At 26.3% G+C, this 12959-nt stretch overlaps 2 protein-coding genes across 2 annotated transcripts; both read right to left on the reverse strand.

Annotated features, from left to right (window-relative positions):
* Positions 1-1876: 1876 nt before the first annotated feature.
* Positions 1877-3621, reverse strand: LOC124921131 (60S ribosomal protein L7a-2-like). The gene is made up of 7 exons (XM_047461748.1): positions 3603-3621; positions 3430-3477; positions 3151-3352; positions 2599-2768; positions 2386-2514; positions 2210-2302; positions 1877-2129 (listed from the first exon to the last, which is right to left on the reverse strand). Exons 1-7 carry the CDS (start codon positions 3603-3605, stop codon positions 1998-2000), a joined length of 777 nt encoding a protein of 258 aa, XP_047317704.1. The 5' UTR covers positions 3606-3621; the 3' UTR covers positions 1877-1997.
* Positions 3622-4713: 1092 nt separating this feature from the next.
* LOC124921263 lies at positions 4714-5484 on the reverse strand. The gene is made up of 2 exons (XM_047461892.1): positions 5259-5484; positions 4714-5179 (listed from the first exon to the last, which is right to left on the reverse strand). The coding sequence occupies exons 1-2, from the start codon at positions 5449-5451 to the stop codon at positions 4836-4838; spliced, it is 537 nt and encodes a 178-aa protein (XP_047317848.1). The 5' UTR covers positions 5452-5484; the 3' UTR covers positions 4714-4835.
* Positions 5485-12959: the final 7475 nt, after the last annotated feature.

Here is a 12959-nt window from a genome sequence, read left to right on the forward strand (position 1 = left end):
ATATATCCAAATTAACCACAGTTATCAACCCGACAATCCGGACACTTTAAAAATTAAGTGTATATATATATATATATATATATATATATATAGATTAGTTAGTTAAAAAACTGAACTTATATTGTTAAAATATCTTGCGTTCATCAAATTTGGTGTTGAATTTAAAATATAAAGTGTTATTAGCTTAGTTGGTTAAACGGTTGTACTTATTTTGTTAGGTTGCAAATTCAAACCATACCTATAGCATTTTTTAATTTTATTTTTAATCGTTATGGCCGGATCAACCCACAATACGACCCAAGTATTCATTTACTATCACATATATATCCAAATTAAGCTCTCGACCTGAAAATCCGGACACTTTAAAAATTAGGAATCATTATATATATATATATATATTTCATTAACATCACAATTAAAACAAAATAAAATTTTGAGAATGACTCGTTTATATTGAATTTATTATGATTTTTTTTATGTTGTTAACAAATATATGTATCTAGGTGAACATATTTAGAAAATTAGATGTCAACCAAAAATTGAATTGTTATTGTCGAAAATCTTTGTGTTAAATAATGGTTCATAAATAGCACTAGGGGTGGCCAAAAAATTCGATTCGAAAGATCTGATCCGTTGATCCGATCGATCCGATCCAAAAAAAATCGTATTCGATGGATCGAATTCAGATATCGATCCGATCCGATATTTTTACCAGATTTCTGGATTGGATACGGATCGGGCAAAAAAATCGGATACCCGAAACCGATCCGATGATATTTAAACTTTATTAAATAAATCTAAAAACAAAATATTATTAAATAAATCTCTCTACCTTTCTTTTCCTTCCCGTTCTCTTTACAAACCCAATATCAAACAAAAATCATTGCCTCATTTTCCAGATCTATTTCTTCCATTCGTTCTTCTTCACATTTTCTCAGAAGATTGATTTTTTTGTTCTTCTTCACATTTGTTCTTCAAATCATTGTATTTTTGTTTTAAAAAATATTGATTTCATTTTGACATTTGAATTATATTTTTGATATGTAATTATATTTTTGATATGTATCGTATTTATGACTTATGAGTTGAATTATGAGATTCTTAATGAACAATTTTAATTTTCTAGCGTACGAAAAAAAATTAAAAATATGAAAAAAAATTAGATCAGCGAATATTCGGCTGTCCGATCCGGCGTTTTTGGTGTTTTGGATCGGATAGTGGTCGAATACCGGATCGAATACGAATCGCAATTTTTGAAAAAAAATAGAGTCGAATATCCAATCCGAAATATCGGATTATCCCACAAATTGAATTTTGCTTTGTCAACACTTCTTTAATCTATTATTCTAAGCCACCTTTCAAAAAATATTAATTTTATATATCTAGAAATTAAAATAGATATATTTATTTGTCTACGTGAAAATTAAATTACAAAACTAGAACCTAACTTCAATTAAATGTTGTGAATATTCTTCATTTTATTCATAAAATTATCATTTTTTGTGAAAAAATAATATAAATATATTTGAAAGATCTGCAATGTTAAAAATAAAAATTGGTCTTTTATATAAAAAAAAAAAACAAAACTATATTTGAATATATATATATATATATAGGGGCTGAAAAATATTAAAGAGTATTGTTTTAAAATATTAAACTATGAATTTACTTATAAATACAAAATAACAAAACAAAAACAATTACAAACGCAAAAAATTTCTTGTCAAGCAATATTTTAAATCAGTCAGTTCATGTATTTCACCAAACAAATTTATTTTAAAAAAAAATCTAAAATAAGCAAAAATTTAAACAAAACCAGCTCTAAAACAAAAAGGTTAATGATTCATATGAGCAATAAATTAAACATAACCTGAAGTGTCTTAAAAAGCCATCTAATAAAAAAAAGCTCCAAAATCAGATTCATAAAAATTCATTTTAACAACAAAAATTATCCAAAACATGTTTTGCAAATGGCATCAACTAACAAGCATAGAACCTTAGTTCATTCTCTGAGCAACTTCCTTAGCAATAACCTTCTCCTTGGCCTTGGTCTTGGCTTGAGACTTAGTACCCATAATTCCACCACCCCATTTCTTCCTGTTTTCCTCAAACTTATCGTTGAAGTTTGCCTGAAAAACAATAAAAACAAACGGTTCAACACATTACGCTTTCTTAAAATAAATTTGGATCAAGATTTCTAAAAAATGACCTTGATAGCCTCCAATACTCTGCTGAACTCCATCTTATCCTCGTTCTTGACAGTGGTCAAGCACAGAACAGATGCAGTTTTCTGGTGAACAACCTGTGAATATGGGTAAATATTTGAGTACCCACAAAAAAAATTCAAATCTACAAGGGATTTTGTAATTATTAATTAGATATTACCGTTCCCAATCTAGACTTTCCCTTAACAATACAGTATGGAATTTCCATTTTCCTGCATAATGCTGGCAGCCAGACAACCAACTCAATTGGGTCGACATCATGAGCAATAACAACAAGCTGGGCTTTGTTCTGCATTGATGATAATTGTTAGATCAAATAATGTAAAGAATATAAAGTTTTACAAATCTTCAGTACACAAGATAGACAAATGACCTGTTCAATTAGATAGGTGACATGGTTAAGACCATATTTGACAACAATAGGCTTCTTTGTCTCAATTGTCTTTCCTTCAGCCTCGGCCTGAGCCTTCTTCAAAAGTCTATCTTTCTTTGCAGCTTTATCCTCAGGTCTGTATTTGATGAGCATCTTGAAAAGGTTTGTGGCTACATGTTTCATAGAAACCAATCAATGTCCATTCATGATAGTTTCAGTAAAACTATATAAGTTCATTACTTAACAAGCAGATATCAAAAGGATATCCATTGAACAGAACCTAAGAAGCACAAACCAATTATTCTAATCATCAATATGTTGTGGATATTGCTTTGTAAGTAGTTTCAAATCAACATTTAATCATATATAAACATGCTGCTGAGATATTCAACATAAGCCTAGGAGATGTTAATCTAATCTAATCAAATCAACTAAGGTTGGCACAAACAGAGAAATTTAATTCAGTTAGTGATCATAAAGAGATTACAGCTACAAATGATCTCATTTCTAATACTAAAAAAAGAAAATTGATTGAACAAGTCCTAATCTTACCTAGGTTCTTGTCAAGGGTCTTGGTGAATTGGTTCAATGCTGGGGGCACCTTCAATCGCTGCCTGAGAATTCTCCTTTGCCTTTGAATACGAACAACCTTAGGCCATTTCACATAACGGTGTAGATCCCTCTTGGGAGGCAAAGCTCCTCCGATTCCAAACTGTTTTGGTCGCTTCTCAAACAGAGGATTCGCAACCTTCTCCTACAGATTACAACAACGGATAAATCAGACACGACCATCGCAGTGTGTTAACATAGTAATTGAAAACGATAATATACCGGTTTCTTCTTGGAAGCTGCAACTGGTTTCACACCTTTCTTAGGAGCCTTGAGATTGAAAAAGATAGGAAATGGCAATTAGATTAGAATGAATCGAAGCATAACGATGAAAGTTAAGATCTAGAAACAGCATAAACAATACGAGTAGAGATTAGATAGAGAGAGAAACTCACCATTGTTGAGGGATTGCTTCTCCAGAGGCTCGGCGATTAGGGTTTAGTCTTGAAGCGCAAAAGTGTTTGAGAACGTATTTCGTGATTTTATATTATCAGCAATCAACCCTATTTACCTTAATGGATATTAGACCCATTAAATTGGGCCCGTAATTTGAGAAAATCAAGCCCAAATATTGTTCGTCTTGGGCTTTCATATCTTAAACTAAATTATCATTGATTAGTGTATTAGTGTAAAATTCAAAGAAGTCTTTTTTTTAAAAAAATTACAACAATTGATGATTTTTTAAAATAAAATAAAAATATCAATAAGTGAAAACAACTTATCTTGGATATTTATTAAACTAGATAAAAATAATAATATAATTAATAATTTATTTATTTTAAATGATTGATGCAATGATATTATGAAAGGTGTAGTGGTTTAAGTAAAACAAACAATTTTAACAGTTAAAGAATAATATAATATAACTAATAATGTATATACAGTAGGTGAAAACAACATATAAAATATTTGTTCAAATAAATAAAAATAATAATATACATAGAGTATATGGGTTACATGGTGGTCAGATTTTTATCCCTATAATTTTTTATTTTGAATTTTGGATTATCTGGTTAGGAAAAAAATGCCGAACATTTGACAATGAAAATATGTCGTTAAAAATTATTTACAGTATCATTATTATGATGACGTGGGAGATTAGATTCGAAAATTCGTTGATTCGTTTGAGAAGCTCAAGACTTTTAGCTAATTAGTTGTATTTTTGTAATTTTTTTTATTTTGAACTATATTTTTCTTTCCTGTTATGCTATTATCTGTACTTCAACTAATTTTATTTTAAATTACATGGTTATTTAAAAAAAATATGGGTCATAATGGTCATTCCATAATAAATCTGTTATAAAAAAAAATCATATTTTAAAATTAATTTTAAGAAGAAATGAGATTCTTTTATGATAAAAGTTGTAAGGAATGTGGTCCAACTTTTGAGATATACTTGAAATCACATCCTTACTTATACAAACACTATTTAAATGTTTTTTCATACAAAAATAAAATAAATTGTAAAAATAATTAAGGCTTAACTTAATTAATATATGAGCAAAATTGAGACCAATAATTTACACAATATTATTGAATCTTTTTTATATAAAGGGCCCTATATTTGGGTACAAAACACAACATAGATCTGAAAATAAAAGGCACAACATACTAATTGATAAAAGTAATTAATCAGTCTTGCACAAAGCCATATCATGTTTAGACGGCCTATAATTGAGAGAATTCATACTATAAATACATAGATTAGCTTGAGTAGATTTGATAGTTATTTCATCAGAAGTAGTTATACGACCAGGAACATTACAAGATGAAGAAGATGAACTCTTGATAAGACTCGCCCTACAAGAAGTTTGCACAGATCTTTCTCTAGCACATTCAACCCCATCTACAGAAGCTATTTCCAGCTTATAGATTCCATTTCTATCTGTGGTTCTGTTCACAGAGAACGATATTAGCTCAGCTGTTCTTGGAGACTTTGCTTTGAACAAACAATCTATTCTCACTTCAACTCCTGTTTCAATTCATCAATCAAATTGATTAAAGATTGCACTTTTAATTATGTACAAGACATTGTTGGAAATTACATGAACCTGGGATGAAGTAGCTGTGAGTGGAGAATGTGTTATTGGAGCAGATGTCGCAATAGACCATACCCATGACAGTGATTTGAGGGTTGGACTGGGCCATCTTTCTGGGTGTCACTGCCATGGATTCTGTCGAGGTTAGAGCTAGTGGAGAGAGAAACATGAGTAGGAGGAGGAGAAGAAGATGGGTTGCTTCCATTGTTATTGTTTTGTAGAGAGATTTGAAAGGATTAAAGGTTTTGACAACTTTTTTATAGTTGGTCAGAAGAACAAACAAAGACATGTGAATGTCCTTTGGATTATTGTGGGGCTGGATGAGTAGGAGAGAGAAATCTTTAATTGGTTTTTTAGATCTGTAAACTCATATATAGGAGCTATAGTTAGCAAAGAAAACACAGTTTTATGGATTAAAATGATTATAAGATTCAACTAGTAGATATACTAACAAAAAAGTTGTTTGTTGTGGGGTTATTGAAATCTATTGTGCAATTAAATCCAAGTCTTTCAATAATTATTCCATATTTGCATTAAGACAGATGATATGGTATATCTAAATGTAACAATATAGATTATTTTTTAGCTAATTTATATCAATTTTTTAAAACTTAAGATGTTTTGCATGACACCCCACATCAGTTCCGTTTGATTATACTTATACCAATGGTATTTTCTGAACCAACTAATTATATTTGACATTGTATTTTTTTGAATTTTAAAATTGGTTGGTAATGAGAAAATTAAAATTAAAATTAGAAAAAAATAAAATAAAATATGCTTTAATTTATTATATATATTTTTATTAAATCGTAAGGCACAATCATGTCGTGTGGGATTGTGGCCCGTTTTCATTCGTGACATGTCGTGTCTTGACCCACTCAAAATATTATGACCCACAAATGCATTCATGTTTTTGTTATCTCGTGTTTTCAGACTTAATCGGGTTAACTCTTATTTAAATATATTTGTTCGGTTGTGACTATTAATGTATATATTATTATTATTATTATTATATATATATATATACTATTTATTTATTCCTAATTTGTCTAAAAGTATAAATACTATTATAAATTTTAATTAAATAAATAATTGACTTATTTTAAAGTGTCATTTAAACAAAATTTATTTATTTCATTCTCAAATATAAAAATTAACAGATACAATATAAGTTGTTTCTAAAATTATGAGGATATGTGAAGAAGAAATCATCTCTTACCACCTCTTCCTCTTCTTCAACACTAGTGAAGTTTTTGTTTAATGACTTCTTCAACTCTTCTCTTCTTCAATTCTTGTTTTAATCTCTTTTTCAATTACATATATACTCTTTGTGTATTCCTTGGTTGTAACTCTCCATCCCATGGCTTATTCTCTCCACCCCACGGCTTAATCTCCATATTCATAATTTGACATTTAAGTATATGCAATGATAATTCATTCAACTAATAAGATTAATTCATTGTACATATTAAGCATGTGCATCATTGCATGCAAAATTAAACAACAATATTAATTATAACTAAACATCGTGCTTAAATAGTATTAAATAGTCGTATTCGACTCGGATAATTCTTATTAGATTTTCAATAGTGTCGTGTCGTGCTGTGTCTAGGGACAAAGCCAATTCGTATTAGATTTTCAATACGTGTCTTATCCAGGGACGGAGCGGGCTGTAGCCTGTAACTCGGAGGCGAAGGGACTCATCTCCCTAGTACTAATACTAATATAATATATAAATTATATACTTCCTGAGGCCCACAGCTAACTAATAGAATAAACAACCTACATCTAACTAATTACATTATATAACTAATATATATATATTTATTCTATTAAAACACCTGATTTAATATATTTATATAACTAATATATATATATATATATATATAATATATATATAATATATATATTAATATATTATATAATATATTTATTTTATTAAACCACCTGGATTTAATTTAGTTGTTGATAAATTAATTGAAAAAAAAAGTCTAACAAGACAATACTAATATATTATAGGGCAAATTATCTGGGCGGCCCTCGAACTATCTCGATCGCTCACTTTTGGCCCTCAAACTAATTTTTGAAACAAATCACCCCTTCAACTTTTATAAAGGTCACCGGTGGCACTTCCGTCAACTTTTTGGTTAAACCTAACGGTTTAAGTTTAAAATATTATTTTTTTATATATTATCTTTAATCTTATATTTTATATTTATATATATAATTATTAAATCGCTTATATATAATATTATATATATATTATTATTATTAAATTTTATATAATTATTAAATCTTTTATATAATAAATAAATAATATATATTATTTATTTTTATCTATATATATATATATAATTTATATATATTATCTTTAACTAATTTATATATAATATTTATATAATATATATTTTAAAAAATATTTTGAGTGTTAAAAGTATTTGAGTAGTTAGAATGTTTCAATTACTTTTAATTTTTCAAATTATTTTGTAAAATATATATTATATAAATATTATATATAAATTAGTTAAAGATAATATATATAAATTATATATATATATATATAGATAAAAATAAATAATATATATATAATATTATATATAAGCGATTTAATAATTATATATATAAATATAAAATATAAGATTAAAGATAATATATAAAAAAATAATATTTTAAACTTAAACGGTTAGGTTTAACCAAAAAGTTAACGGAAGGGCCACTTGTGACCTTTATAAAAGTTGAAGGGGCGATTTGTTTTAAAAATTAATTTGAGGGCCAAAAGTGAACGATTGAGATAGTTTGAGGGCCGCGCAGGTAATTTGCCCTATATTATATAATATTTTTGTTCATAAATAACATCCTAAATTATTTATTCCTAAATAAATAGTTTACTCAATAATATATAATTTATTTATTTCTAATTAAAGAGTCTATAACTTAATATTCCTAATTAAATATAGTTACTTACCATTAAGTTATATAATTTATTCATCTTAATTAAAAAAAATATTCTCTAATAATAATAGTCACAGTCACAATTTAAAAATTAATTTTTTTTCCTCACTGACTCTTAGGTCTCTATAATCTATAATGTGTAAGACTAAAACGAAGGATGTATTATGCTGGCTTAGATTGAAATTTATTTTCTCATCATGATGGTGGTATAATTTCAATTTTACAGTAATTTGTATTTATTTGAATTATTTTTACATTATTAATATTTCGATGATAAATTTCTTAGTATTAAAAATATTATATTTCAAAAAATCTTAAATCCCAACTTCGATAGTAAATATCATGTTTTTTTTATCTTTGATCTAAGATATTTAATTTTCTTTCTTTATTTTTATTTTCAAGATGTCATGCTTTGTTTCGTTGTACTTAATTAATTCTTATTTTTTTAATAAATCAAGGACTATTTAAAAAAATATCGTGTTATATTATTTTTTGTAAAAATATTTTTAGCCCGGTAGATTTGAAATCCTGGCTCCGCCCTTGGCTGTGTCGAAATTAATTCTCATTAGTGTCGTATCGTGTATTGACTCACTCAAAATATCATGATCTACAAATTATTCATGTTATTATAACTCGTGTTAACATGCTTATTCATATTGTGTTAACTCGCGTTCAAACTTTTGTGTCACGTTGTGTCGACTAGAACAGATAATCATGTCGGCACAATCGTGCAGTGTCGATACCGTTTTTATACGTGACATGTCGTGCATTGACTTACAAATCTATTCATGCCTGTTATATATCTCATGTTCTAGGACTTAATTGTGTTAAATCGTGTTCAAATATATATTTTTTTTTGTTCTATACATGCCTATTATTATTATAATATATATATATTAAATATGGAAATTTAGGTGTGTAATTGATTTATTTTTCAGAAAAGGTTAAATTAAATTTAAGATATGATTGTTAAGTAAGATTAATTTTCAATTCAACTACTACATTAAAGTTTAAGTATATTAAAAATTGATAGTATGGTCCGGATATTGCCTATCAAATAATCAAACAAAATTATGCATTCAAAATATATTAAATTAAAGATGATTTACTCAAAATTTAAAAACTATACTTCTTTGTTTTAAGAAGTATTTGAAATTATTATTATATTAATTTTCTTTTTATTAATAACAAAATTAATTTTGAAACATATCAAATATTTAAAAAATTATTAATAATCTTATCCGAGTCTTATGTTAGAATATAAGGATATATTTAAATTTATAGAATGAAAGTGGTTGGGTAGATGGAGAGATATATTAATTAAACCAGTTACAGAAGAGTGATTTTGATGAAATAATTTATTGTACACCTTTAATAAGGTCACGTTTTTTTAACCAAAAGCGTACCACGGCAGATTTGTGATAGTTAATTAATTATTATTTTTAAAATTATTATTCTCTTGTAAACTACTATTAATTATACATATTTTAATTTTTTTTTAATGTTAGAAACTACATTACTCAATAGTTATGAAATATACTTTAATTTATGCCATTTTAAGGGAGAATAAAACTCGTGACATTTTATTTCTTAAAAATTTATCTTGATATTTGAGATACCTTATTTATCCTAATTTTTTAATTCCCACTTTTTGAAAATAATTATTTTATTATAATTAAAATTAAACTAAATTAAATTTGTTGAGATAAAAAGTAGAAAAAAGAAGTGAATTAAAAAGTAATATTTTTTTAAGTCATGCTTAAAATGTTTTTTTTTTTTTTTTTTTTTTTCCAGTTATCAACCTTTTACCATGTGATATTTTCTTTTGCCACTAAGAGAAGAAACTAAACTAAAGTTCAAAGGAATAATCGTGGATCAGAAACTATTTAGATTTTGGACAGTTGTAGTGGGCTGAAATATAAGCCCATTAGAACTTTAATTAATAGAATTGGATTTTCACCCTATTTATTTGGAAACATATTACCCATAAAAGTGAAGTCCAATTTCTTTTATCCTAGCTACGACCTACCATTCAGTTGACCCATTAGAATCTCAAAAAAAGAAAAAAGGTCTGGATCCATCCTAGATGACCCTATAAGTAACTTTTGCAATACAATTTTTTTTTTTTAAGGATAATAAATATATATGCGTGATAGAGAATATAATAACGTGATAACGTCACATGACGTTGTTGACGGAGAAATGAAATATATAAGAAGAGAATAGAGAGAAATTTTTTAATATCTTTTAAGTTATGTCACATCATTTCTTTGTTTATTTTTTTTTAAATTTTCTTTACAATCATTTCTCATAAATATAATAGTTAATGAACATTTAACTTGTGTTTTAAATATTTTTATTATTGGTTTTATTTTAAATTATTCTTTATATATTTATTTTTACTTTAAATTATTTCTTATACATTTATTTTTATTTTGAAATACTTAAGCTCTTTCAAGTAATACAAATAAAGAATCAAACTCTATGAACAATTTTTATTATATTGTCGAATTTTGAACCCTCTTAATAATTATCTTAAAATTATCGATCGCCTAAAGTTTCAACTAAGTTGTGTTTATTAGATTTTGATTAGAGCTTATTTTAACTACTAAAATCAATTCGTCTTTAAATTAAATTACATTCATTTTCACTAGGAGGATGATCGTTATTTTCGTACAAGTCTTGTTTAGTAAGTTGATTCATTCATATTACGTGTTTTTATTACAATATCATATTTTATATTTCATAATCATTATCATATTATTTATATTTTAACTATATGACTATCAAACATCATTATTTTCTTCAATATTAATATTCTTTATTACTTAGGGGCAAACACAAATACATAATATCTAAATATGGAAGGAAAGAATGAGTAACAACCTCATTATCGTCTTAGTCTTTAACATGGTTGTTTGAAAATACTGTAAGGATGAGCAAACGGGTAAATTCAATCCATTTTACTCGATCCATATTAAATTCAAATTAAATTAATCAAATCCGTAATCCAATTTGTAATATTGATTAATACAGATTGAATTTGAATTAGATTAGTATGATTTGGATAATCCAATTTAACATTTTTTTATCTGATTGTTTAATTGATTTTATTTATTTTATTTTGTTAAATTTTAAATCACTCAAAAAAAATTATAATTAATTTTTTAATAATATATTATAATATTTTATCTATACACTAGTTACTAAGAAAATAAAGAATATATAAAATTGATTACTTTAAAAAAAAAATCCTTAAATGTTATAGAAATAAACTAAAAAATAATACTATATTAGGGTGAAATAAGTAAAATTAAAAAAAATATATTTTATTTGATATTTGGATAATTTTAATCCAATTCGAATTAGTATTTCAGATTCGAATTGAATTGAATTTCAGATTAATCCGTGCACGTGTAATGCTCACCCTTAGAAAATAGTACGGTTTTGAAGAAGTCATCTCATGACAAATATGAAAGTTTTGCCTGCAAGATTTAGAAATTTTTTTTGATACACCACGTATATAAGAGGATTTTATATGCATATTTTCAATATAAATTTACGGTTTTATAACATTTTAAATGGTTTAGATATTTATTGTATAAATTCAAACAAAAATAAATATATAAAAAACAATTTCAAATAAAAATAAATGTAAAATGACAAAAACAAATATATAAAAATTAATTTAAAACAAGATAATGTGCATAGAAATATTTCAAATTAATTAAATGAAAACTTATTATTTGTATTTTTTTCAATTTTATAGGATAATTTTTATGGAATGAAATCCTTTGTTCCAATTTTCATGTAATAATGTGTTCCAAAGGATAAAACAATACCGTTTTAACTTAATTAACCTAGAAAAATTGAAATGAAAGAGTAATTCAAGAGGCAGGACGAGATTATGAAACACTTTGATACATACAAACCCGTACATAATATGTTATGTGAATTTTTATGCCCTTCTTAACTCTTCTAATATTGAGATTGATAGATCCTTATGGTTGAAAGTAATAGAATATTTATTTCTCACGCAACATAAGTGACATCTTTTCATTATTGTCATCCAAGAACAATATTAAAATAATACGTTCTAAATGTTTTAATATGTCACGTTATCATTAAATTTATAAGAAATACAAAACTGAAAATTATATTTAAAACAAGAACGAACTATAGAGCGAGGTCATTAAGCAGCCCGCCTAAGCTTACCCTCTCGCCTAACACTCTAAAAAAAATTAAAAACATTTTTCTTAAGAACCTAAGACTATAATAAATACTATCTAACATTTAATCAATTATACTATATTACTTGAATTAATTATAATTCAATATAATATAAAATACAAAAAGTTAAACAAAAAAATAATAAATAATTTTTTTTTCTCCCTAGGACACCCTAAACTTCGAGTCCTCTCTATCGATACCCAACTCATGTTCATGTGTATAACGTACTTAATGCATATGAAACACACTTAACGATAATCACGAAGGTAATATTATTAAACGGTTGTGAAATGAAACTAGGCATATTATGTATGGAAAGAAAAGGTCCTAGAAGAGGACAAGTAGGTAAAGTTGTCATGGGAAATCCAAAGTTGTAAACCTAGGCGGCGCCACCGACGATTTCGGCAACGTCCAATCTTTTGTCGATTTCCACCTCTCTCACTCTTTTTATATCCATCTCTAACCATATCAAATGCTTCCCCCCTCTTCCTAATTTCCGATTTTTTTTGTCTTTTGTTAATTCCCCAC

The sequence above is a fragment of the Impatiens glandulifera genome, chromosome 1, assembly GCF_907164915.1.
Source record: "Impatiens glandulifera chromosome 1, dImpGla2.1, whole genome shotgun sequence".
Taxonomy (NCBI): domain Eukaryota; kingdom Viridiplantae; phylum Streptophyta; class Magnoliopsida; order Ericales; family Balsaminaceae; genus Impatiens; species Impatiens glandulifera.

What these genes read in the sequence shown, in the direction of transcription:
- LOC124921263 (XM_047461892.1), bottom strand. Translation starts at nt 5,451, where the DNA reads ATGGAAGCAACCCATCTTCTTCTCCTCCTCCTACTCATGTTTCTCTCT. An exon ending in TCACAGCTACTTCATCCCAG is followed by an intron (nt 5,180 to 5,258) that starts GTTCATGTAATT and finishes GAATTGAAACAG; the next exon opens with GAGTTGAAGTGAGAATAGAT.
- LOC124921131 (XM_047461748.1), bottom strand. An exon ending in GACCCTTGACAAGAACCTAG is followed by an intron (nt 2,769 to 3,150) that starts GTAAGATTAGGA and finishes TGAAACATGTAG; the next exon opens with CCACAAACCTTTTCAAGATG. An exon ending in TCACCTATCTAATTGAACAG is followed by an intron (nt 2,515 to 2,598) that starts GTCATTTGTCTA and finishes TCATCAATGCAG; the next exon opens with AACAAAGCCCAGCTTGTTGT.